The sequence below is a fragment of the Lithobates pipiens genome, unplaced genomic scaffold, assembly GCF_037356315.1.
Source record: "Lithobates pipiens isolate NorthernLeopardFrog02 unplaced genomic scaffold, aLitPip1_a1.2 Scaffold_18, whole genome shotgun sequence".
Lineage (NCBI taxonomy): Eukaryota > Metazoa > Chordata > Amphibia > Anura > Ranidae > Lithobates > Lithobates pipiens.
The window spans coordinates 485,463,004-485,490,602 of NW_027507758.1; the positions used below are offsets into that span (position 1 = coordinate 485,463,004).

The following is a 27,599-nucleotide window of genomic DNA, read 5'->3' on the forward strand; positions in this document are numbered from 1 at the left end:
CCACCGATACAAACAGCGAGACTGACCTCCGAAAAGGAGCCGTAGCACACAGATACACCTGCAGAGCCCATACCACGTCCAGGGAATACAAAGCCACCTCTTTAGGGTGTGACGGCCGAGGACATAAGGATGTCAGCATAATGTCCTCATTTAGATGAAAGGCTGAAAACAACCTTTGGAAGAAACGAAGACTGAGGACGCAGCACCGCCTTATCCTTGTGGACGATCAAGTAGGGAGACTTGCAAGACAAGGCCGCCAACTCAGAAACCCTCCTGGCAGATGTAATGGCCACTAGAAAGACCACCTTCTGAGAGAGTGTCAATAAGGGAATCTCCCTAATGTTTTCAAACTACGGCTTCTGAAGCACCGAGAGCACCAGATTAAACTCCCACGGAGGTAGCGGTGGCCAAATTGGAGGGCCACATGCCCCTCCTCTGAGCAAACGTACTCACCAATTTATGAGTCGCCAAGGGTCGCTGAAAAAAAAAAAAAAAAAAAAGACGACAGCCAAAGCGGATATCTGCCTCTTTATGGTGCTTAATGCAAGTTTCTGATCCACTCCTCGCTGCAAAAAATAGCAGGATCCTGGAAAGTGAATATGTTACGCGGACACCACCCCATCTCCTCACACATGGAGATGTAGGCCTTCCACGTGTGATGATAAATCTTCAGAGAAGAGGACTTCCGTGCCCTCAACATAGTGTAGATTAACGAATCCGACAGACCTCGGTCCCTTAGCACCTGACTTTCAACAGCCATGCCGTTAAAGTAGGATGAAATATTGGACCTTGCAACAGAAGGTCTTCTTGCATCGGCAGTCGCCAAAGAATATTCGCCACCAATCGTACTATGTCGTGTACTACAGACTCCAAGGCCAATCTGGGGAAATTAGAATCACCAGAATCCCCTCAGCCTCCACTCTGCTGTGGTAGAAGCTTGAGTGACCTCCAGTGCAGCAGCCAAGCTGCTCGTTCCTCATCGATGGTTGACATACGCCACCGCAATGGCGTTGTCCGACTGGATCCTGACCGGATGCCCCTGCAGCTCCAGTACATTGATCGGCAGGCGGGATTCTTCCTGGGTCCACCGACCCTGGGCTGACTGTATGCCCCAAACTCCCCCCAACCGGTCAGGCTTGCGTGCGCTGTGATCACCGGCCAATGAAGAGGAAGGAAAGACTTCCCGGACGGAAGCAGGGAATCCCTGACTAGCTGGCTCTCCCGAATTTGACAATCCAGGGACAACAGAGATTTGTCCCATTTGGACAGTATCTCCCTTTGCAAGACTCAAGTGTGGAATTGAGCATATAGTACCGCCTCGAAAGTGGCTACCATGAGACCCAGGACTTGCATGCAAAAACACAGCGATAACCACCTGCGGGACACCAACAAATTTACAGCAGCTTGAAGAGTCTGCAACTTGTCCGAAGGAAGAAAGACTCTCGCCTCTGAGGAGTCCAGAAGCAAGCCCAGGTACTCAAGGCGTTGAGTCGGCCCCAACACCGGCTTCTGTAGGTTCAGTATCCAACCAAACTCCCGAAGAGTTTGCATGGTGATTGCCACATCCATCCTTAATTCTGAGGTGGAAGCTGCCCTAAGAAGCAGGTCGTCCAGGTAACCCACGATTGCGATCCCTCGCTGCCTCAGCAAAGCCAAAACTGGGGCTAGCACCTTGGTGAAGACCATCGGTGCCGACGCCAGGCCAAAAGGGAGAGCTACAAATTGGTAGTGCTCATCTCCGACCGCAAATCGCAGAAACCTCTGATACTTGATGTATATAGGGACATGCAAGTATGCGTCCTTGATGTTCAGGGATGCCAGAAAATCCCCCTGGAGTGCGACCACTGAGCGAATTGATTCCATCCTGAACCTTTGTACTTTCAGAAAGCTGTTGAGGGCCTTGGGAGGTCCAGGACCGGACGGACCCCTTCCTTCTTTGGGACTACAAGCAGACTGGAGTAGAACCCCTAAAACCTTTCTGGTGTCGGTACAGGTACTATCACCCCGCGCAGCAGCAGTTCCTGCACTGCCCCAAACAGGGCCTCCCGACGAGCCAGAAGATGAAGGTTGGAGGGAAAAAATCTGTTTGGCGGACAAGAAAAACTCCATCTTGTACCCTGAGGAAACTAGTTTGCAGACCCACTGGTCAGAAAGCAGAGAGGTCCACCGAGCTGCAAACTCCCGAAGGTGACACCCCCCACCCGAGAGTCGACAGGGGCAAACCTTCATGCAGTAACAGATTTGCTAGCAGGCTTGTTTAGCTTGGGAAACCAGGGGAGCTTTTGTCCCTCAGCATGCACCTTGTCGGAGTGGTAACGCTTACCTGCCGACCCAGGCGGAAGAAAAATCAGATTCTGGGTGGAAAAGGAGGGCCCTTTCCTACGGTGCTCCTTAGCTTTCCTGGACTGTGGAAGCAACGTACTCTTACCCCCAGTAACATTCTTAATGTCATCCAGCGAGGCTCCAAATATCCTCTCTCCCTGGAAGGGCAAGTCCGCCAGTGCCTTCTTGGATGCCTGGTCTACAGACCAGCATTTCATCCAAATCAGGCGACGTAGCACTACTGCTGATACTGAGGCGTTAAAGAGCAAGGGGGCCGTATCTAAGGACGCATCACAGACATACTTAAGGGCCTGCACCAACTGGTCTGCAAGCTCCACGCAGACTGGGGAAGCCTGTTGCTTCTCCAATTCACGGTGCAATCATTTAGCGTCTGCAATACCAGGGCCCTTCTGCCGGCAGGGCCCTTGAAAGTAGGAGTCCCTTCCACCGGAATCATGGTTACCTTATTTAACCTGGATACCCGGGGGGGGGGGCCCTCAACAATCAGAAGAAATGTCCATTTCTTCAGGAAATCTCCTCAAGGGGCTAACAACGCCATACGCTTCGGGACTGAAAAGGCTTTTCCCCATTCCTTGTAAATAAACTTCTCAAAATAAGTTGGGTATGGCATGTGGATAGTAGACGGAGAGGGTAGCAGGTGGGATTCCATCCCCTCTCCACAGACCTTCCTCACCCCCCCCCCCCCTTCTCTCTCTGTATTCCCCCCCCCCCGCCCTTTTTTTTTTCCTTCGTCTTCCCTTCCTCGTCTATCTTCTTCGCTTGCCCTTGACATTATCTGAGCCTCGTAACAAGATGGACTTGTTGCTTAGAGTTTATGGTAGTGCCTGACCCTGAGCCCAGGTCCCTAGCCACAGAAGAGGACAATTGGGTAAAGCTGAGCTAGTATATCTGTACTCTTATCAGGTGGTTCCGATAAAATTCTAAAACTAATAAACCAACTTATGAAGAAGCATATTATACCGATGAGTCCATACACCCCAGAGCATCGTCCTAATCCTCCTCCATCCTTTCTACTCTGACACATATAGGATATATATAGAACCGGTAGATCAGGGATATGCAATTAGCGGACCTCCAGCTGTTGCAAAACTACAAGTCCCATCATACCTCTGCCTCTGGGTGTCATGCTTGTGGCTGTCAGTCTTGCAATGCCTCATGAAACTTGTAGTTTTGCAACAGCTGGAGGTCCGCTAATTGCATATCCCTGCTCTAGATATTATTCAATACTCTAAACATGTAAACTAATGCGTAATACACTTCAAAGAGAACCCGTTACACAATCTGTTACATTGTTGTACTGTTATGTTGTATATTTCTTGAAATATGTAATAAAATCTTTATGGAAAAAAAATAAATAAATAAGTTAGGTAAGGAAACACCTTAGGCGTGCGGGCCAGCTTGTGGGACCCGAAAGGGACCGACACCTCTGTAGATGGCCCCCCGCCGTATCCTCCATTTTTTTGGGGGTATCCCGCACCGCTATAATAAGTGCTACTACAAGCGCCTTTTCCTGCACTGACCCGGACACAGAGTCATCCTCGCTGTCCTGGTCCACATCCTCTGAAACATCAGAACAGGGGCCACCAGTCACAGCGGGGCCCGAGCCTGAATCAGCTTTTCCCAGAAGACGTGGGGGGGACGGGGGACGTTTAACCCCCTTGCGCCCGCATACCACTTCCACCCTGGCAACAAAGGCCTCCAGGACCGGCGACAGAGCGTCCATAGATACCGCAGGTGCAGGGGAACCAGTTGCAATCACAGGGATGTCTGGGGAAGAAGCGCCAGCTTCTGACACCATGCTGACCCACACTCGTCTGTCACCACTTAGAGACCCAAGGCAAGTCACACAAAAGTCCACCCTCCTATCTGCACAGACTGAGGGGCACTGAACTACTAGAAAATGGCTGAAAGGCAAAAAAATAGCTGCGGCTACCACAAAATGGCTGTGTCGGCCTCCCCATGTGGCTCACACAGCACAGACACCCACCGTGGCCCAGAAAAAAAAAAAGAGAAGAGGATGAGCGGGCTCCCAAAACCCAGTACAGCCCCCTGCCAGGACCCAGAGCCGCCCCCCGAGGACCACCGGCCAGGTATGTGCACTGCACCCCCATGCGGCCCATAGCATGGGGAGGAGGAAAAGGACAGGGAGAGAAGAAAGGGATAGTGAGAGACCTCCATCCTGCCGAGACAGGTGGGACCATACCTACCCCTCCTGCAGGAACTGCTGGATGCATTCCACAGACAGACCCATTACCCGAGCAGTACGGGGTGGCTGCCGGCCATGGCACATTGACACAGACAGCAGCAGGCCATCATATGTGTGCCCCGGAGCATATAGCTCACCAGCCGCACCTGGAATAGATGGGGCATGTTGTGGCTGAGCCAGCACGTAGCTAGGGCCTGCTCACGCTCAATGGCCAGGCTGGGGAGACTACAAGGATCTATATTATCTGGCCTGTCACCCTGCCTGGCTGTTGACTGAAGATCACAGGAATCAAAAATGCAGGAAAAAAAAATTCCCAGGACCAATGGTCCCATCGGGAGCCAGGTCCTTCTCCTATACTAGGCAGAAAAAAACGAGCTGCTGCATGCAGTGTGAGGGGTTATAGCCAGTAGGACCACCCCCTGGGCGGTACTGTGCAAGTGTTGCCGTTTTTAACACTTTCTGCCTAGTGCTCTCTTAAAGGGGTGACATAACCCTAAGGTCAGGAAGAGCTGCTGTGCCCGTCAACGAACGAGAGAGAAAAAAGGTCTTACTTGCCTGATTTCTGGACTAAGGATGGCCTTACAATCTTTGCGGAGAAGTCTATCAGTTTACCCATCTACACAACATAGTGTGCATGGGGGAATCTCTCACTGCTGGCTGCTGTATTCTGACAGCCAGCACCCAGCGGCTGTCAGAATACTCGAACAGTGGCTGCAGTCACTGCTTGGTCAACAGTTTTCCAGTTTTCAAAGACCGTGGCATTCCCATTAAGCAGAATGTCAGATGTTGGGCAGGGCTTTTCTAAAAAGTCAAGGAAGCGAGGACCCTAATGGAGAGAAGTTAACATAAATAAAGCATGCACGCAGGGTTTTCTAGCCAATACATAATAGCAGTCAGTATCTTATATGCACACTATTAGCTTTAAACATTAAAAACGGTTGGCAGTTTCACGTTATTGGTTTAGAGTATGTGAACACATCCCCATCTGACTGCTCCAGACCGCCTAATGAAAGGGGCAGTTTAATGTCCTTCAGGCTTTACGGGAGAAGGACTATGCCCAATGGGAGTAAACAATGCCCAATCTTTGGTATTAGGGGGAGAAACAGTTGGTCAGTGGAAAGGAATGGTGCCCCATCACTGGCGTCAGTGGAAGGAATGGTGCCCCATCACTGGCGTCAGTGGAAGGAATGGTGCCCCATCACTGGCGTCAGTGGAAGGAATGGTGCCCCATCACTGGCGTCAGTGGAAGGAATGGTGCCCCATCACTGGCGTCAGTGGAAGGAATGGTGCCCCATCACTGGCGTCAGTGGAAGGAATGGTGCCCCATCACTGGCGTCAGTGGAAGGAATGGTGCCCCATCACTGGCGTCAGTGGAAGGAATGGTGCCCCATCACTGGCGTCAGTGGAAGGAATGGTGTTGGTGTCAGTGGCAGGAATTATGCCTCAAAAACCCAATAAAGGCAAGCAAAAGGCTGCAGTTTGGAGACCACTGCTCTAGATCATTCCAGAACAGAAGCAACAGGTGCAGGAATTCTACACACACAGAGATGTTAACACTGTGGCCAGATCTGTCATTCTACACTGCTTTTTTTTTTCCAATCAGGTAATTTTTTTATTAAACATTTTTTGTCAGTACAAAGACAAGTATACAATAACATAATACAAGTAGGAACATTTTCTGATAAAAAATAAAATACACTGCTGATATTGAGCATGTGTCAATCTAGCAGGGGAAATCATTTTCTTTGTGTGATTATCTATACATTTTGTCTATCTACCTAAAACAGCCAATATACACTCACCGGCCACTATTAGTTACACCTTGCTAGTACCAAATTGGACCCCCTTTTGCCTTCAGAACTGTATTAATTCTGTGTGGCATAGATTGAACAAGGTGTTAGAAACATTTCTCAGAAATTCTGGTCCATATTGAGATGATAGCATCATGTAGTTGCTGCAGATTTGTTGGCTGCACATCCATGATGTCAATCTCCTGTTCCACCACATCCAAAAGGTGCTATATTGGATTGAGATCTGGTGACTGTGGAGACCACTGGAGTACAGAGACCTTATTGTCATGTTCAAGAATCCAGTTTGAGATGATTTGAGCTTTGTGACATGGTGTATTATGCTGCTGGAAGTAGTCATCAGAAGATGGGGACACTGTAGTCATAAAGGGAAGGACATGGTCAGCAACAATACTCAGGTAGGACGGGGTGTTTTAACAATGCTCAATAGGTATTAGAGGCCCAGGGTGTGCCAAGAAAATATCCCCCACACCACTGCACTACCACCACCAGCCTGAACTGTTGATACAAAGCAGGATGGATCTATGCTTCCATGTTGTTTGCGCCAAATTCTGACTCCAACATCTGAATGCCACAGCTGAAAATCAAGACTCATTAGGCCAGGCAACTTTTTTTTTTCCAGTCTTTGATTGTCCAATTTTGGTGAGCCTGTGCGAATGAATTGTAGCCTCAGTTTCCTGTTATTAGCTGACAGGAGTGGCACCCAGTGTGATTGTCTGCTGCTGTAGCCCATCTGCTTCAAGGCTCAATGTGTTGTGCGTTCAGAGATGGTATTCCGCATACCTTGGTTGTAACGAGTGGCTATTTGAGTTACAGTTGCCCATTCTCTTCTGACCTCTGACATCAAGGCATTTTCGTCCTCACAACTGCCGCTCACTGTATATTTTCTGTTTTTCTGACCATTCTCTGTAAACCCTAGAGATGGTTGTGCGTGAAAATCTCTGTAGATCAGCAGTTTTTGAAAGACTCAGACCAGCCCGTCTGGTACCAACAACCATGTCACATTCAAAGTCACTTAAATCCCCTTTCTTCCCCATTCAGATGCTTGATTTGAACTTCAGCAATTAGTCTTCACCACGTCTAAATGCTCTGAGTTGCATGCCATGCAGAACCAGAAAAATAGAAAAATTGCGGAACAGTAGGTTTTATGAGCAGGAATTATCTAAAATAATATAAACACATGGCTCCTTAAAAAAAAAAAAAAAAAATATAGCTTCTTACTGTATTAAAATATTGTTTTTCTGTGACATAGTTATGCAATGCTAATAAAAACAGTCAATCAGAAAGTGTTTGTAATTGCAAGCCTTTAAGAAAGTACAGAGCACCACGTATAGCTGGCTAAAGCCAGTAAAGGCGCCTATAAAACCTCAGACACAATAACGCAGAGAGTGAGAAAATCCAAGCAAGGCCCACCAGTGTTTGAAGTGAATATGTGCTTTGTCAAAGCAGGGCAAAGCCACAGCTTAACTTTATTGGTACCCGTTGCAGCAGCCTAGGATTGTCTACTCTTTGCTCCCTCAGCCCACTTGCGGGTATGGGAAACATGCAACTTGCCTCACTGCTTCCCACATGACAGTGCTGGTGTTTGGCTGCCAAAGCATCCAGCTTAGTCACATGGAGGAGGTGAGAGTTTTCTTAGCCCTGTGTAAGGTCCAAGCTGTGACTTGTAAAACTACTCCGTGGCTAATCCTTCACTCCTATCAGCCAAACGAAGAAGCAGGATGCAAAAGGGTAGGCAAGTATAAGCTGCTGTTGGGACCACCACTAAAAGTGAACTTGTCATTTGCCCTGCATGAGAAACGCACAAGTTTGTCTTAAACAACGGTGAGTCCAATTACCATGCTAAGCACTAATGGTGGGGGGTTTGAGAACTCCCATAATTGTTATGCAGTATACTGTGTATTGCATTAGTATATTTACACACACTTACCACTCAGGGCCAAAGTTCAGAGTCTCAGCTGTCATAATGCCTTTTATTTCTTTAAGTTTTAATAAAGGGGATGAAAATCTGGCAAAACAAAAAGAAGAGTGATCAGGGTGAGCATATTTGTATCACATTATGAACACTAAAGAGAAAGAAGGGAAAAAAAGGAATTACTACTAGTAATGACATGATAAAATAAAACAATCTCTTGTTTTTCCTGCCCCAGCGGTAAGTGTATAGAAACCTCAGTGAAAAAATACAAGCACAAAAAAAAAAAAAAAAAAAAAAAAAAAAAAACACACCACAACTAAAATACAAACCAAACTTGTGTGGGATTTCAAAATAGCATATCACATACATACATACATACTTGGGTACATACATACTTGGGTACATCTGTCCTCTGCTGCAACTACACCATGAACTGAATGATCAAAGGCCGCTGATTGCCAAGTTCTCAGTGTTTACTGAGCAGTAACTGTTTCATCGGCTGGCTCAGGCATCTGGGTAGATCGCAATATTAAATTTGGCGTCCCTCCAAATTAGAGGAAAAGTGGTTTAACCGGAAACTGCATAGGAGGGTTCTTTACTGTAAGAGCAATTAGGATGTGGAATTCCCTTCCACCGGCGGTGGCTTCAGCGGGAAGAATTGATAAAGTTAAAAAAACTATTAGATAAGCACCGGAATGACCACAACATACAGGGATATACAACGTAATACTGACATAAAATCCCACCTAAATTGGACTTGTCTTTTTTTTTTAACTTCACCTACTATGTAACTATGTAATAGCAGGGCGCAATCTGAGTTTAGTATATTAACAGATTTATTGTGGTGAAAAGTCAAATGGCAAATGAGGCTCATCACATAGTAAGGGCTTCCAATGGACAGCTTCACAACAGGGAACCTCAGACCATGATGGAAACACTGGGTGGAAAGACCAAAATAACCCACTGGGAGGCACCAAAGTGCAGCACTAAATGTACTGAGAAATACTGGTAAATTAGAAACTCACATGGGAAGAAGAAATTGCACTTTATATTTGTAATCAGTGTATCTGGGATGGGGAGCTTCTTTATACAACTTGTAGCCTGGAAAGTCTATGTCAGGCTAGATTACAGCTTAGATGAGGAAGTGTAGCATCTGAAATGTCCTCAACCTGTTCTTAATTTGAATGCCCTGGGAGCCTATCAATGGGCTAGAAGCTTGTTAAACACTCAGGGTGTGGAGGGCAGATGGAATGGAAGAGCCACAAATTAGATATGATAACCAAAGAAGCCAAAAAATCACCATCAAGAAAGACTAAGACAGACCTGGTGGGTTTTCATGCAAAATTTTTGGGGCTGAATACATTTTGTACTTTGGGATCCAAGAAAAAGTCGATACCGACTTTGGGAACTGTGAAAATGTTCCAGGGGTTCCACTCCAACCTTTCTGCCATAAGAACTGGGGCAATAAGTAATTGACTTGGAAGATCTAAAAGGGCTTCATTAGCATCTGTCAGTGTCTGCAGAGATACAGTGCCTTGTGAAAGTATTCGGCCCCCTTGAACTTTTCAACCTTTTGCCACATTTCAGGCTTCAAACATAAAGATATAAAATGTTGAAGTGGTGCGTGCAAAATTATTCGGCCCCTTTACTTTCAGTGCAGCAAACTCACTCCAGAAGTTCACTGAGGATCTCTGAATGATCCAATGTTGTCCTAAATGACTGATGGTGATAAATAGAATCCACCTGTGTGTAATCAAGTCTCTGTATAAATGCACCTGCTCTGTGATAGTCTCAGGGTTCTGTTGAAAGCGCAGAGAGCATCATGAAGACCAAGGAACACACCAGGCAGGTCCGTAATACTGTTGGAGAAGTTTAAAGCCGGATTTGGATACAAAAAGATTTCCAAAGCTTTAAACATCCCAAGGAGCACTGTGCAAGCGATCATTATGAAATGGGAGTATCAGACCACTGCAAATCTACCAAGACCTGGCCGTCCCTCTAAACTTTCAGCTCAGACAAGGAGAAGACTGATCAGAGATGCAGCCAAGAGGCCCATGATCACTCTGGATGAACTGCAGAGAACTACAGCTGAGGTGGGAGAGTCTGTCCATAGGACAACAATCAGTCGTACACTGCACAAATCTGGCCTTTATAGAAGAGTGGCAAGAAGAAAGCCATTTCTCAAAGATATCCATAAAAAGTCTCGTCTAAAGTTTGCCACAAGCCACCTGGGAGACACACCAAACATGTGGAAGAAGGTGCTCTGGTCAGATGAAACCAAAATCGAACTTTTTGCCCACAATGCAAAACGATATGTTTGGCATAAAAGCAACACAGCTCATCACCCTCAACACACCATCCCCACTGTCAAACATGGTGGTGGCAGCATCATGGTTTGGGCCTGCTTTTCTTCAGCAGGGACAGGGAAGATGGTTAAAATTGAGGGGAAGATGGATGCAGCCAAATACAGGACCATTCTGGATGAAAACCTGTTGGAGTCTGCAAAAGACCTGAAACTGGGACGGAGATTTATCTTCCAACAAGACAATGATCCCAAACATACAGCAAAATCTACAAAGGAATGGTTCACAAATAAACGTATCCAGGTGTTAGAATGGCCAAGTCAAAGTCCAGACCTGAATCCAATCGAGAATCTGTGGAAAGAGCTGAAAACTGCTGTTCACAAACGCTCTCCATCCAACCTCACTGAGCTCGAGCTGTTTTGCAAGGAAGAATGGGCAAGAATTTCAGTCTCTCGATGTGCAAAACTGATAGAGACATACCCCAAGCGACTTGCAGCTGTAATCGCAGCAAAAGGTGGCTCTACAAAGTATTAACGCAAGGGGGCCGAATAATTTTGCACGCCCCACTTTTCATTTTTTTATTAGTTAAAAAAGTTTCAAAAATCCAATAGATTTCGTTCCACTTCACAATTGTGTCCCACTTGTTAGTGATTCTTCACAAAAAATATAAATGTTATATCCTTATGTTTGAAGCCTGAAATGTGGCAAAAGGTTGAAAAGTTCAAGGGGGCTGAATACTTTCGCAAGGCACTGTATGGGTAGACTGGAAAACATGAAGAGGGAAGGAGCAGATAGTGAACTGTAGCTTGTAGCCCTTTGTAACCACACTCTGTAACCGGTCATCTGAAATGTTACCCAACCAGGTGTTTGTAAAGGCCAATGATCACACACACTTTGGGGCACTGCTTAATGTTGACCAAAGAATTGTAAGCAGGTATATGGGAGATGGAAGCCCAAGGCTTGCAGATGAACTGGGCAACCGACATGGATCTCACTTTGGCATTTGAGATGCAACAGTAATAAATAGAATGCTTTACATCAGAGGGGAGATGAGACTTCCTTGCCTAAGGCCTAGGCTTCTTCTGCTGTGACAGAACATCCCAGCAACATCCTTGAGGAGGATGTTCAAGGCAGCACCAAGAGACGGCATCCTACAAAAGGTATGCACAGTAAACACTTTTTGAACAAGTAAAAAGCATGTGGAGTGGAGTCTTTTTCCTTCTAAAATACATTTTAGACTAACAGGTGCACCAGGATGGTAATGTTAATCAATGAGAGCTGAAACAGGTTTAAGACTCATCAGGGGAAATATGGTATCATAAATTAAGGATTTCAAGGACTCAGACGGGTTCAGACTGATACGGCACAACAGTTGTACAACTGTGCATCCGACTTTGCCCTGCTACTTGAGGTCAAACATGCGTCCGACTTCAATGAACAGGGATCCGACTTTGATCCCCGACAATACCAGGCACTGTGTCTGGTACAAATCTTTAGGGGGAACTCCACGAAAAAGGTAAAATGAAAAAAAACCTGGCATGGGTTCCCCCCTTCAAGAGCATACCAGACCCTTAGGTCTGGCATGGGTTTTTGGGTTTTAAGGGGAACCCTCACACGAAAAACGGCGTAGGATCCCCCCCAAAGATCCATACCAGACCCTTATCCGAGCATGCAGCCTGCCAGGTCAGGAAAGGAGGTGGGGATGAGCGAGCGCCAGCCCCCTCCTAAACCATACCAGGCCACATGCCCTCAACATGGGGGGGTCCTTGAGCACCCAACTTAAAGCACTTTGCCCCCATGTTGATGGGGACAAGGGCCTCTTTCCGACAACCCTGGTCATTGGTTGTCGGAGTCAGTGGGTGGGGGCTTAACGGAATCTGGAAGCCTCCTTTAACAAGTGGGCCCCCTTGTTCAGGGCATGCAGCCTGGCACGGTTCGGGGGGGGGGGGGGTGCTCGCTTGTCCCCACCCCATTTCCTGACCTGCCGGGCTGTGTGCTCGGGTAAGGGTCTGGTATGGAATTAGGGGGGGGGGGGCTCGCTTGTCCCCACCCCCTTTTCTGACCTGCCGGCTGTGTGCTCGGGTAAGGGTCTGGTATGGATTTTGGGTGTTACCCCCACAAAGTCTTTTCGGTGTGGGGGGGTTCCCCTTCAAATTTATACCAGACTGAAGGGCCTGGTATGCTCTTGGAGGGGGAACCTGTGCCGTTTTTTCTTTTTAATTTGGCGTGGAGCTACCCTTCAAGATCATCAGAGCACAATTCCATGCCAAAGTTGGATCAGTTAAGACAGCGATCTGACTTTAGCAATGGGCTGAAGTAGAGTCAAAGTCGGACCAAAGTAGTGCATAGTGCATTTTCAAAGTTGGACCAGTTAAGACGGCTCCCATAGGGAAACATTGATTTCCACATGTCATGCGACATGAGCTCCTAATGTTGGAGCATTTGTCGTACCAGTCTGAACCTGGCCTCAGTGTTTGCTAAGCCACCAACTGATTATTATATAATCCCTCTGTCACATAAAGGCCGAGTCCTAATGCCTGTGCTATAGAGCTAGAAATAAATATATATATATATTTTTTTATTATAGTGTGTTTTAACAGTGTCTTTTCAGCTCTCCCCATGTGATAGATCCAGCAGGCTGAGATTCCCCTGCTGATGTCAACTAGGGAGGAGAAGAGCAGAGAGTGAGTCATGTGATCACTGGAAGACACTTAAAACAGGTAGAATTTTTTTTTTTTTTTTTATAAAGCACGGACACTAGGACTTGGCTTTTTTTGTTAGAGGGGATGATATAGTGATCAGTTAGTTTTGAAGCCGTAGGGAGAGGAGTTGAGCAGCACTAGTGAGAGCCAACAGGCAGGTGGGGGGGGGGGGCGGGGCAGAGGAGAGCTGCAGATACCAGCATATGATGAAGGCACTAACCCTGACCATGGCCTGATATATCATGGTCACTGTACAGAGAGGAGGGAAGAAACTGGCAAGAGCAGCCAAGTATTTCAGGTGACACAGCGGGCAAAAATACATAGCATAGGCATTGTGCTATATAACATGCTTTAAGGGAACAGGATTTTTATTTTATTTTTTTGGGTTAACACACACTTTAAGCAACAGAAGCCAATGGCAGGTCAGATACAGATTCTGTAGGGGAAAACGTGGGAACATGCTTATGGCCAATGCAGTCGGATTCAGCAACCAGATCTTCAATTTGACTCCTGAAATCCTGCATAACTGCAGTGAAATCCTTCCAGGAGAGAACCAAGAAGGGGGCCTCACCTGACAGCTGTAAAGAACTTGAGGACTCACGCAAACATTCCAGGCTGACAGTATGTGCGTGAATGGGTACACTGCAGCAGTTAGTGGACAGTTACAGTGGGACTGCTCCCCATGTGTCTGCAATCCAATATGTTGCACTGTGAGACAACTTAGTTCACAGTAGAAGAGTAAACCTTAGGTACACACAAATCAGAAGAGGTTCCTATGAGTAGGTGACCAGGTCATTGTAGGCAGACAGAGCAAGGTGCATTTTGGAAAAATCTCAAGTGACTTGTTTACCTTTACCTGAAAGGCTAAAACAGATGCGCAAAGCATGCAAGACTACCCTTAACCCAGTGCTTCATTGCCAAATTGTTCTGCAATAACCCAATCAGTGATAAACCAAGTAAAAATAGGAATAAGGCTAGCCCAGCGCTCCTGATTGGGAAATTCCCAATGATTGGCCCTCACAGCCTACTCACAAAGGGAGTCTTCAGAGACTGGGTCAAACTAAGGCTGTGCCACAGCTATGGACCTGGAAAGCAATTCACAACACTGTACACAAGGAGGAAAGTGCCAAAATGAGGAGCCCAAAAACAAATTCCAGACTAGCCCTGCAATCGTACAGTCTAGAGGTGTCCAGGTATGGCTTCCAAATCTATTCCTAGAGGTAAGCTAATCAAAACATTTGACACAGATTAGCTCAAGCAGTAAGTAAAAAACATTGACTGGAGAAAAAAAAAAAAAATTTTGCAAAAAAAAAAAAAGAAAAAGAAAGAAAAGGCGAAAAATGGTTAGTAAAATGGGTAAACTTCTCAGTAGAGAAAAGATGTCCATTGCCTTAGGACACTAGAAAAATTAAAGCATGCTGGGAGTTAAAGGAGTTCTAGTGGCTGGTCACTTTTTTTGCTTTCCGGGGTCCAATTTCTCCTGTAGGTGGCAGTATAATCCAAGTGTCTCTAAATCCGGTGTATCTTAAGAATAGTTTATCAGAAAACAAAATATTGAAAAGGATTTTTAAAAACCTATGTAATAGTGAAAAAGATGAGCCTGTAGCCCACCCCCTCCACAGTGCAGCACTCCAGTGAGAGCTGGAGGGGCAGAGCAGAGAGTCGGTGACTAAAGAACCATACACACTATTCGATTTTCTGCAGATTTTTGTCTTCAAATTTACCAAAATCATATAATATGAGGTCAAACCATAAGAGTTTCAATTAGTATGCAATCAGACAGACTCTTGCACTACATGGTTTTGGTAAATCTGAAGAAAAAAAATCTGCAGAAGATATAAGGCCTCGTACACACGTTTGATTGTTGTACAATCGAGCGTCAGATTTTTGTCAAAAGCACGTGTGCAGGATTTTGTCCTAGCATACTAACTATCCGCAAATTGCCGTTTGACAAACACGAACGTAGTGACGTACTATGAGAGTATAAAAAGAGGAAGTTCGTTTCTGAAGCACCAGCCTTTGGGCCCCTTCTGCTAATTTAACGTTAGTAGAAGTTTGGTTAGCATTGATTCGCGATTTTCAGATCGTACAAAACAAATGCCTTTTAAAATACGTTTGGCATAACTATCAGTAGCACCAGCAAAGCAGCTTCATTATTATCCCATTAAAGATAATGAGAATATGCGCAGCATTTCGACATTTCATCAACTGTCGCGTCACGAATGGTAATTCTAGATTATGAATCGCAGTTTACAAGACCAAACTCTTCCGGCTCCTTCCTTGATTCTGAGCATGCGTTTGTACTTTCGACTTGTGTGACGATTTCTGTACCGACCATCCGAAAATCAGACGTCAAGTTCACATCCAAACAAACACATCCAGCTTTTGTCTGACAAAAAGTCAAATCAGCTGTCAAAAGCAGCGTACTCACGATCTGAAAATCCGCAGACAGCTCGTCTTTTCAGACTTATCCCTTCTGATTTTCGTATCGCGTGTACGAGGCCTAACTGTCACCACTCCCTGCTCAGTGAAGACTGAACTGTGCGCAGAGGTCTTTCATCTCTGTTTTCAGCGTAGAGGTGGCGAGTGACAGATGCAGCATTGGATCAATGCTGCATCCACCTAGGTTAGTATAAATGTTTGTTTTTTCATATTCTGCACTTCTCACTTTAAGGCCCCATTCACACCTCAGCGTTTTGTAGCTTGAAACCTGAAGCTACAAAAGGCTGGGAGGAGGGAAAAAAAAAATCAATTATTCTCTATGGAGATGGTTCACATCTTCACTCCAAATGGCCTGAAGCTCAAAAAAGCTCAAGGTTTTTTTTTTTTTTTTGTAGCTTAAGTCAGGCAGATTTGGGTGTTTTTCTGCTTTTTACATTGGTGACCTTACCTGTACTAAATCGCATCAAAAATTGCACGACTTTCTTCCTGAAACAGATACGCTCAGGTATGAATGCAGCCTAAAGCGGTGTGAGATTCATAACCTTTAAAGAACGCATCCCCTGTGAAGGAAGTGAAAACACAAACATTATCCTATAAAATTCCAGGAGGTGTAAATAAAAAGTTTAGACAACACCACCCCACACTAATGCTAGCAATTATCTGGGGTTTAACATACACTTATCTACGGAGATCAGTTGCAGAGAGAGACCTTTTTTGCAGGATTTGGAGCTTCTTACAGAATCACCTGCTTCAGTATCTACTCATGGTATCCAATGTAGCTGCTTGCAATTTGTAGCAGCATAGAGTAGCATTGCTGCCATCTACAAATTGGCAGAAAAAAAAAATAGAAGGGAGATTTGCATTTACTCCAAGATGCAAGTGTGATATGGCCACTATGTCTAGTTGACTGCCCGGCTACAGCTAAAAACGCCAAAACACTACAGCTTTCTACATCTAATGTTACTGACTTGAGGCCTTACGGGACGTTTTTACAACCTCTGAATGATTCAACTTGACAGATAATAACCCGCGCTTAAAACGTCAGTTTTGCAGCATTTACATGCCACGTTTAGCCGCGTTTGAAAAACATTTGGCTATATTTTTAATTTTTTTAACCACTTAAGCCCCGGACCAATTTGCAGCCAAAGGCCCAGGCCCCTTTTTGTGATTCGGCACTGCGTCGCTTTAACCGATAATTGCGCGGTCATGCAACGTGGCTCGCAAACAAAATTGGCGGGTTTCCCCCCCCCCCCCCCCAAATAGAGCTTTTTTTCGGTGGTATTTTATCACCTCTGCGGGTTTTATTTTTTGCGCTATAAACAAAAATAGAGCGACAATCTTGAAACAAATGCAATTTTTTTTACTTTTTGCTAATAAATATCCCCAAAAAATATATTAAACATTTTTTTTTCCTCAGTTTAGGCCGATACGTATTCTTCTACAAAAAAAAAAAAAAAAAAAAATCGCAATTAGTTTGGTTTGTGCAAACGTTATAGCATTTACAAAATAGGGGATAGTTTTATAGCATTTTTATGAATATTTTTTTTTACTAGTAATGGCGGCGATCAGCGATTTTTATTGTGACTACTACATTATGGCGGACACATCGGCCATTTTTGACACATTTTTGGGACCACTGTCATTTATCCAGCAATCAGTGCTATTTAAATGCACCGATTCCTGTGTAAATTACACTGGAAGTGAAGGAGTTAACCACTAGGGGGTGGGGAGGGGTTAAGTGTGACGTGTGTGTTTTTTCACTGTTGGGGGCGTGGCTTGGCGTGTGACGTCACTGATAGTCTTTCCTCGTTCTTCAGCTCTGTGACCCGATCACAGGACACGGCTGGGCACTTAAAGAGCAACGTACATGTACGTTGATGTGCCTAGCCGTGCCATTCTGCCGACATAAAGGTGCATAAAGGTGCAGGAGGCGGTCCTTAAGCGGTTAAATAGTTAAAAATTAAAAATGCCTGTAAAGCTAAAAACACAGCTAAACGCCAGTTACCGAGTTTAGCGTTTGAAAATGCCTCTAAACTCAGAATTCAAACTCATTTTTTTGCTTTCCAAAAAAGGCTTCTAAAATGCAACTGCCTAGAAAGATTTCCAGTTTTCCTAAATTAATATGGTAGAATCAGTGTGCATTTTTTTACCACACAGTTCCCTTCACTCTTGCTGTCCCAAAGGGTGGAGCACCATTTCAGCTGCCTACTGATCATAGCAATTCTCATTGCGTTTGACAGATACATTCCTTTTTAGGTTTCATGGCCGAAATTCAAGATAACATTGTCATCTTTAATCATTTGCTTACTGGGCACTTACTTTACTGCCCAGACCAATTTTCAGCTTTTAGCACTTCCACTCTTTGAACAATTGCGCAGTCATACAACTCTGTACCCAAAATTAAATTTTTATCATTTTTTTCCCCACAAATAGAGCTTTCTTTTGGTGGCATTTGATCACCTCTGGGCTTTTCATTTTTTGTTAATAAAAAGACCAATTAAAAATAAATACAAAACCGTCAAAACCGTATTTTGTCAACAAATTTTGTAAACAGGTAATTTTTCTCCTTCATTGATGTACGCTGATGAGGCTGCACTGGTAGGCACAGATAGGCGGCACTGGTGGACACCGACAGGCAGAACTGAAGGGTGGCACCGATAGCTGGCACTGATAGGCAGAACTGCAAGGTGACACCGATTGGCACCACTGGTGGGCATCGATAGGTGGCACTTGTGGGCACTGATTGGTGGCACTAATTGCTGGCACTGGCAGGCAGTACTGGTAGGCGGTACTGGTAGGCACAGAGGCTCTTCCTCTTCGAGACCAATGTCCCGTTAAACAGAAGCTGAAGATCGGCTTAAAAAACGAAACAAACTTCAATTACCAATCCTCTGTTTACATCACGTGGTCAGCTGTCATTGGCTGTCATGTTATAGAAAATTGGACAGAGCAGTCCCAATCCTCTTCTAGTTCCCCAACGGTGCTTCTGGTTCCCCCATCGGAGAGTGGCTTGACCACTGCTCCCTTGCCACTGGCTGTAATTGACAGCAGTGGGAGCAGATAGCTCTCACTGCAGTAGCTAAACCAATGAGGGGGGAGAGATCCGGGTGAGCCTCTGCTCTCGTGCACATTGCCGGGGCAGCTGCACGCAGAAGGTTTATTTTTTTTACCTTACAGCATAGTTTGCGATATGTTTAAAGAACCTTCAGCCTTTATAACCACTTGCTAACCAGCTCACGCTGATATACGTCGGCAGAATGGCACAGCTGCGCAAAACAACGTATAGGTACGTTATTACCTTTAAGAACCAGCAGGGGACCTGATGCGAGTGGCCTGCGGCCGCGATCACCGCCGTTCACTCGTGATTGCATGCACAAGAGCCAGCATGGGTTTTTTTGTGTGTTAGGGGAGAGGAAACATAACGTTTGTTCCTACCAAGCAGGAATAACTATACATGTCTCCTCCCCCAGTCAGTCCTATCCCCATACAGTTAGAAACACCAACGGTGGAACACATTTAATCCCCTTGAGCGCCCCCTAGTGTTAACCTCCTTCCCTACCAGTGACATTTACACAGTAATCAGTACATTTTTATAGCTCTGATCGCTGTATAAAATGTCAATGGTCCTAAAAAATGTGTCAAGTGTCCGATCTGTCCGCTGCAATGTCACAGTACCAAAAGATTAATTAAAATCGCAGGCCACCACCATTACTAGTAAAAAATAAAATAAAAATGGCATAAATCTGTCCCATAGTTTGTAGATGCTATAACTTTTGTGCAAACCAATCAGTATACGCTTATTGCGATTTTTACCAAAAATACGAAGAATAATAAATATTGGCCTAAACGGATGAAGAATTTTTTTTTTTAACCACTTCAGCCCCGGGAGAATTTATCCACTTCCTGACCAAAGCACTTTTGGCGATACGGCACTGCGTCACTTTAACTGACAATTACGCTGATGTGCAACGTTGCACCTAAACAAAATTTACGTCCTTTTTCCCCACAAAGAGCTTTCTTTTGGCATTTGAACACCTCTGTGGTTTTTATTGCTATAATAACTTTTTGCTATAATAAATATCCCCCAAAAAAAAGGATAGATAGAGATAGAGATATATATAGATAGAGATCGAGAGATTATATATATATATATATATATATATATATATATATAAAATAAATTCTCTCAGTTGAGGCAGATGTGTATTCTTCATATTTTTGGTTAAAAAAATTCCAATAAGTGTATATTGATTGGTTTGTGCAAAAGTTCTAGCGTCTACAAAATAGGGGATAGATTTATGGGATTTTTTTTTTTTTTTTTTTTTTATTTATTAGTAATGACGGCGTTCTGCACTGGTCGGCAAGCGGTTATAAAACATTTTTGGGGATTAATTATAGCAAAAAGTAAAAAATTGTTTGTTTTTCTAATTGTTGCTTTGTTTGTTTATAGAGCAAAAAATAAAAACTGGATACACACACACATATACTCACAGTAGAGCTTTATATATATTTGCAGAGTTCAGTTTGTAGGACTCATCCTGTAAAATGGTAACTGGTCAAAAATGTGCCTAATCTGAATTCTATACATGAAAAATTGACAATCTGAACATTTGTTATGTTGCTGCCCCCTGCTGTTAATATTTGTACACTGCATGTACTTCCAATGCACCAAACTCCGCTCTGAAATTAAAACACATGTAAACCCCAACAATGAAATGTACTTTCTCCCTTTTGTTTTTTTATACCATTGATATGCTTGCAAAAACAGTAGATTGTCAGATTCAGAGATGTCCTTTGCGGTCTGTACACTTCTTGTGTTATTCTAAAAGCGTCTTACTACATAATGATTAGACAGTGCTTGATGTTATAAATTTAGGAGCAAGGTGCATTTCTTACAGACCCTGTACTTGAAGGGTCCTTAACCACCTTCAGACCGGACCATTTTGCTGGTAAATGACCAGAGGTCTTTTTACAATTTGGCACTGCGCTGCTTTAACTGGTAATTGCGCGGTCATGCAATGTTGTACCCAAACAAAATTTGCGTCCTTTTCTTCCCACAAATAGAGCTTTCTTTTGATGGTATTTGATTGCCTCTGCGATTTTTATTTTTTGCGATATAAATGTAAAAAGACCGCAAATTTTGAAAAAAATGATATTTTCTACTTTTTGTTATTAGAAAAATCCAATAAACTAAACAAAACCCCCCCAAATGACCCCATTTTGGAAAGTAGACACCCTAAGGAAATTGATAAGAGGCATGTTGAGCCCATTGAATATTTTATTTTTTTGCCTCAAGCGATTAAATAATGACAAAAAAAAAACTTTTTTTTTTTTTTTTTTTTTACACAAAGTTGTCACTAAATGATATATTGCTCACACATGCTATGGGCATATGTGAAATGACACCCCAAAATAAATTCTGCTGCTTCTCCTGAGTACGGGGATACCACATATGTGGGACTTTTTGGGAGCCTAGCCGCGTACGGGGCCCCGAAAACCAAGAACCGCCTTCAGGTTTTCTAAGGGCGTAAATATTTGACTTCACTCCTCACTACCTATTACAGTTTTGAAGGCCATAAAATGCCAAGATGGCACAAAACCCCCACAAATGACCCCATTTTAGAAAGTAGACACCCCAAGCTATTTGCTGAGAGGCATGTTGAGTCCATGGAATATTTTATATTTTGCCACAAGTTGCGGGAAAATTACAAACTTTTTTTTTTTTTTTTTCACAAAGTTGTCACTAAATGATATATTGCTCACGCATGCCATGGGCATATGTGAAATGACACCCCAAAATAAATTCTGCTGCTTCTCCTGAGTACGGGGATACCACATATGTGGGACTTTTTGGGAGCCTAGCCGCGTACGGGGCCCAGAAAACCAAGCACCGCCTTCAGGCTTTCTAAGGGCGTTACAGTTTTGAAGGCCATAAAATGCCAAGATGGCACAAACCCCCCCCAAATGACCCCATTTTGGAAAGTAGACACCCCTAAATTTAGGGGTACACTAGTGAGACTAGGTAATAAATGGCGGGTGCCCTGAAACTATAAAAAAAATAACCAACCAGCGTCACCTGTAACAGTTATATGGTGATCACTGGTGAAAGGGTTAACTAGGGGGCAATCAGGGGGCTTTATGCGGTAGTATATGGGGGTCCCTGGCGCTATAAAAAGCTGCGGCGAACCTAAATACCTACCTGCCTAACTAGCGTCACCTGTGACACTAATACAGTGATCAGAAAAACGATCGCTTATTAGGCTGGGTTCACACTGGAGCGATGCTGGAACGCCACTAATCCGCGGCGGGTTCCCGCATCACATGCCTCCCGGCGGCAGTTCACACTGCCCTATGCGAACTGCTGGGAGTGTCAGTGAAATGTTAATGACACCCCCAGATCAGTTCGCATATCGCAGTGCGATCTGCAAACTCGGATCGCATGGTGTGAACACCCATGCGATCCGATTCTGCTGCGGACCAAAAAAAGGGCCCCCGTGCGAGTTTGCGGCGGGTGCGACACGAATTCAGCCATACGATCTGTATGGCTGAACTCGAATCGCACAGAGATCGGATGTGATTTGCACTGCAGTGCGAATCACATCTGTTTTCATAAACCGCTGCAATGTGAACCCAGCCTTAGTGACACTGGCGACGGGGGGTGATCACGGGGTTAAACCTTTATTGGGGGGGTTAGGGGGGTACCTTAGAACTAAAGGGGGCTAACCCTAACTGCCCTAACAGTTATTACAGTCACAAATGACACCAATGCAAAAAAAAAAAAAAAAAAGCAATTGGTGTCACTGTGACTGGGGGGGCAGGGGTAATTGGGGGGTGATCGGGGGGTAAAGGGGGGGTGTGAGTGTGCCTGGCATGTTCTACTGTATGTGTGGTGTGTTGGTGCAACTCACCGAACCTCTCTCCTCGGTGCCGGAACGAAAAATACCGACACGGAGGAGAGAATACATCACTTCCTCTCCTGTGTTTACATTACAGGAGAGGAAATGATGTCACGGGACATTTTCATTCGTCGGGAGCGATCGCGAGGGGGTGGCCATGAATGAATGGCCGTCCCCTCGTCCGGGATCGCTCCCGAACGAATACCGACCGCCGCAGGCACCGGGCGGGGGCCCGATCGGGCCCCCGACCGGCGGGCAGGCAAGGACATACATGTAACCCCTTATGCCTGCCCGTGCCATTCTGTCGACGTACATCGTCGTGCGGCGGTCGGGAAGTGGTTAAAGGGATAAAACATGAGAAACGTGCAGGTTTTGCACCTTATCATTGGCATCTTCACTAACCTATAAGTAGGCACATGAAAGAGGAGGGGGGAGGGTGCGAGAACCAGAAACTTGGAAGCTAAACATGTCTGTCTTTTGCTTAAAGGCTGGTTGACACCATAAAAGGTGCAAGCGCGTGCATTTTTGCACGTTCCCACATGGCACATTTAGTGCAGCCCATTAATTTCAATAGGCTGCCAAATTCAAAAAATAAATAATAATTTTACATCTTTTACTACACCAACCTCCCATGCTACTGCAATTTAGTTGCAGCAAAAGCATTGCATTTTCTAGATGGGTGGGGGTGCCATTATGTATTAAAAGGCACCTGCTTACGTCTGCAGAGGGTAGCGCATTTCTATGCCGTGCTGTAAAATTCATGCTCATGTGCTTGTTCACGCATCACAAGTGGTGTGAACCAGCCCTTAAAGAGGAAGTAAACCCCGATGGGTGTTACTTCCTCTTTGTCTCCCTGCAAAGGTAAAGCATGATGGGCTACCATTAGGTGCAATTTACCCGACACAGGAGCCAGCGATGTCACCACTGTCCCCTGTAGCACGGAGCGTCCATCTTCTTCCAGGTATCGCTGCTTCGGCCACTCAGCGCCGGAGCAGCGATGACGTCACTCCCGTGCATTCGCACGGGAGCCGACACCAATGGCATATAGCCGTAAGCAGCGGCATGCCCAGTGCGCCTGTGCCGTAGACAGCGGTGCCTGTCTTTTTGTAAAGATCTCCTAAGCCGTGTAGATATTTCTTGGACCTACAGGTAAGCCTTAATCTAGGCTTACCTGTAGGTCAAAGTGGTTTGTAAGGGTTTACAACCACTTTAAAGCAATGTTTCTCAACTCCAGTAAAGTACCCCCAACAGGTTATGTTTTCAGGATTTCCCTCAGATGAAAACAGCTGTGGTAATTATGAAGGCAGGGAAACTGATCAAATTACCTGTGCAAAATAACGGAGAGCCTGAAAACATGACCTGCTGTGGGTACTTGAGGAATGGAGCTGAGAAACTTTGCCTTTAAACACTTCACGCCAGGTGGACGTCCTTGACTTTCCGGGGGTATATCTGAATGATGGCTGTAGCTACAGGAATCATTCAGATATCAGCTTTTTCAGCCGGCGATTCCCTGCACCATAAGAATGATCATAGGGGCTGTTCCGCAGCTTGATCGTTCTTACGGCGCTTCTACCGACTCACCGCTTCCATTGGCGAGTCGGACACAGAATCCGCCGGCCCCCGGATGTTCATCAGAGATTTTAGGCTTCCCAGCCTAGAGGTGAGATGTGGGATCTTACTGACCCCACATCTCAATGTAAATAGGTCCGATTATGCCATATTCCTATTACAAGGGATGTTTACATTCCTTGTAATAGGAATAAAAGTAATCAATTTTTTTTTTTTTAATAAAAAAATAGCACCCCCGTCCCCGTGAGCTCATACGCAGAAGTGAACGCATGAAAATGGTGTTCAAACCAGACATGTGAAGTATCGCCACAAACGTTAGAGCGAGAGCAATAATTCTAGCCATAGACCTCCTCTAACTCAAAACATGTAACCAGTAAAAAATGTTAAAGCTTCGCCTATGGGGATTGTTAAATACCAAAGTTTGGTGCCATTCCACAAGCGTGTGCAATTTTGAAGCGTGACATGATCTTCATCTTTCACATTATGCAAAAAAATTGGGCTAACTTTACTGTTTGTTTTTTTTTTAAAGCATGAAACTTTTTTTTCTGAAAAAAATGTGTTCGAAAAATTGCTGCGCAAATACCGTGCGAGATAAAAAGTTGCAACGACTGCCATTGTATTCTCTAGGGTTCTATGTAATTTTCTAGCAAAAAAAAAAAATCATGAATTTTACATGTAGGAGAAAAATGACAGAATTGGCCTGGGTGCAAAGTGGTTAAGAAAAGGTTAAACTTAAAAATAAACTTCACTTATTTGCTTTCTTTTGGTCTGGATATTATACCATCAAAAGCAATGGTACAGCTGATCCATTACTTGTAGTTCCACAGACCAGCAGACAAGTGGGCCCAGGTGCTTGCATTTCCACAGATCACCTGCAAAGCGGATACATTTCTTGTAGTTCTAGACATCAGGTAAGTTGCCACCTTATGGCTGCATTAGACTGGAAGTTATAGGCGTTGATGCATCTTACCTGACTAATTTTATTGCTAGTCCTGTGACCAGTTCCTATCCAGTGTGTCCAACAACCTCTCTATGCTAGCTGTGCTCAGACCAACATTAGTTTTGCCAATAGTTAGTATTCCCCCAGCCTCCGGCGATAGTTCCTGTGTTCACTGGTTCCAGGAAACCTAGTGATACTTGCAACCCAGTGCCTCTGTTCTTCCTCAACATTCCTGGGACCCCAGGGCTCTCAAAGACACTCAAAGCACCCCGGTGCTCCAGAGACTCATTCTAGTATTTGTGGGATCCCAGCACCCCAGTGTTCCACATTCTCTCACTACTGTGTTCTCAAGTTTACCAGTGCTGAGCACCCCAAAGAGACAGGACTCTCATTCCTGTAATCCCAGCACCCCAGGGCATCTAGAGACTTCCACTCTGATCCCAGTACCCGAGTGACTGAACCCCCATTATCTCAGCACCCCAGTGCTCCCGGTGACTTATTCCTGTGATCTCACTACCCATGTGCTCCAAATATTCTCACATCTGTGTTCCCAGAGTCTCTTGCACTCCTGTCCTTCCACAGACCGTCTCCTGTGACTTCAGCATTCCTGTAATCCAGCATTCTTTGCATCCTGCACCCATGGACACCCTCTGTATCCCTGTGAACTTTGCTCTGTTACTGAAATGGTCTATTGATATTGTAGTAGGCTCTGGTTCCTTCCTTGGTCATCTGTCTGCATGGGTGTATCCAAGGGCTATAGCCCGAGAGATGTTCCCTTGAAGGCTCTGCTCATGATCAGGAGTGCATTGTTCTGTTTTGGGGCTTGCAACTCTGCATAACACGCAGAAAGTCCTAAATTCAGGGAACACCAACAGTGACCTATAGAAAACTGGAGGGGTCATTCAAGAATATCGACTTGCTTTTTGCAGAACCAAATGTGTTGATATTCTCTAGAACTGTTTCAAAATGTGTGTAAAGAACACACAGCATCTTTACTTCAAGTCACTTAAAGTGACACTAAAGGTTTGTTTTGTTTTTTTGTTTGTTTTTTAAACAGGTCATACTAAGGGCCGGTTCACACTGCGGGCGATGCGAGGCGACTCGCCGCTATCTTACAAGTCGCCCCCGTTCTGTACAATGGAACCGTTCTGAGAGGAGCGACTCGAGTCGCTCCGACTCAGAAAAAAGGTTCCTGTACTACTTTCGGGCGACCTCGGGGCGACTTGCATTGACTTCTATACAGAAGTCATCTGCAAGTTGCCGCTGAGGTCGCGGCTAAGCAAGTCAGTGTCGCCTCGCATCGCCTGCAGTGTGAACCGGCCCTTACCTCCACTGAGCAACTTGTTTTGCACAGAGGGGCCCCTGAACCTGCTCTTCTGGGGTCCCTCCACGGCTCTAGCAACTCCTGTCCACAGCAGATAACCCCCCTGGGAGAAGCGCTCTCCCAGCAGGGGGGGTTACCTTGTGGGTGCACTCCCGAGTCCAGCATTTAGCGTCCATAGTGGTTGAGTGCAGGACTCGGCCCCATCCCCCGGCACTTGCATCATTGGATTTGATTGACAGCAGTGGGAGACAATGGTTGCTCTGCTATAAATTTATCCAATCAACAGCCGAGAACCCCGGGCAGAGAGACAGCGCATTCCCGTGGGTCAAGTTCAAGAGGTCAGGTAAGAAAAATGGGGGGGCCGTCACTGACAGGTGTTTTTTCACCTTAATGCATATAGGATGCATTAAGGTAAAAAAAAACATGACCCTTTACAACCCCTTTAATATAGCCCCTGAATCCCTACTTTCTAAGCAGTGGGGGAATCAACTGTGTAGTTTAAAAACCTGACTCCCTACACCAACCCCATTTGTACAAATATAACGCAAGGAGTTTTGCTTGCATGCTAGGGCAGCTATGTGCAAAGCCAAAATGATTTTTAGATTGTCATTAAAGTGATTGTAAATCCAATGTCATCCTTTCTAAACTACTGCCATAGGGGTTATCTGGAAGGATATACATGCCTCCTGGATGTATCTTTATCTGTCAAATGTCTCCCCCCTTTCTGCTATGAGACCCGAAAAACTGCATATTCTGTGGGTGGGTGGAGTCGTGATGTCAGTAAACTCTCCACCCATCTATACACTCTCCTTATCAATATGCATATTCTCCTGTGTATTTCTTACATTGAACTTCTGCTATGATCACCAACATCCAGTGAAAAGACAGGAAAGTAAGCACATGACTTCAGCATGCCCAATCATGCTGAGGTGGGGAACATCCAATTCTGGCAGAGCAGCAGTAGAAAGAGTGGGGGAGGGAATTAAAAAATAATTCAAGTCTCTTAGGCTAGTACACGAGATATGTAAATCACCTGTCACTCACAGCAAGGGGGAGGAATTGACAAGTTTTTCTCCGTCAAGATTTATCTCACTGAATAATAAAAGACGATTGCTCAGAGCTGGATTAACTCTGTGTGGCAAGACTGGGCT

The 27,599-nt window shown here is 45.1% G+C and overlaps 1 protein-coding gene across 5 annotated transcripts in view; it reads right to left on the minus strand.

Moving 5' to 3' along the window:
• The window catches only part of GIGYF2 (GRB10 interacting GYF protein 2), a 268,385-nt gene that overhangs the window by 225,663 nt on the left and 15,123 nt on the right, over window positions 1-27,599 (minus strand). For 3 of the 5 annotated variants that reach the window (XM_077488487.1, XM_077488486.1, XM_077488485.1), the window contains exon 2: window positions 8,288-8,365. In XM_077488487.1, the coding sequence (XP_077344613.1) occupies window positions 8,288-8,322 (35 nt within the window). In that variant the 5' untranslated portion in view covers window positions 8,323-8,365. Of the gene's footprint in view, window positions 1-8,287; window positions 8,368-16,167; window positions 16,280-27,599 lie in introns of those variants that run through there. The other 2 variants (XM_077488484.1, XM_077488483.1) reach the window with 2 other exon arrangements.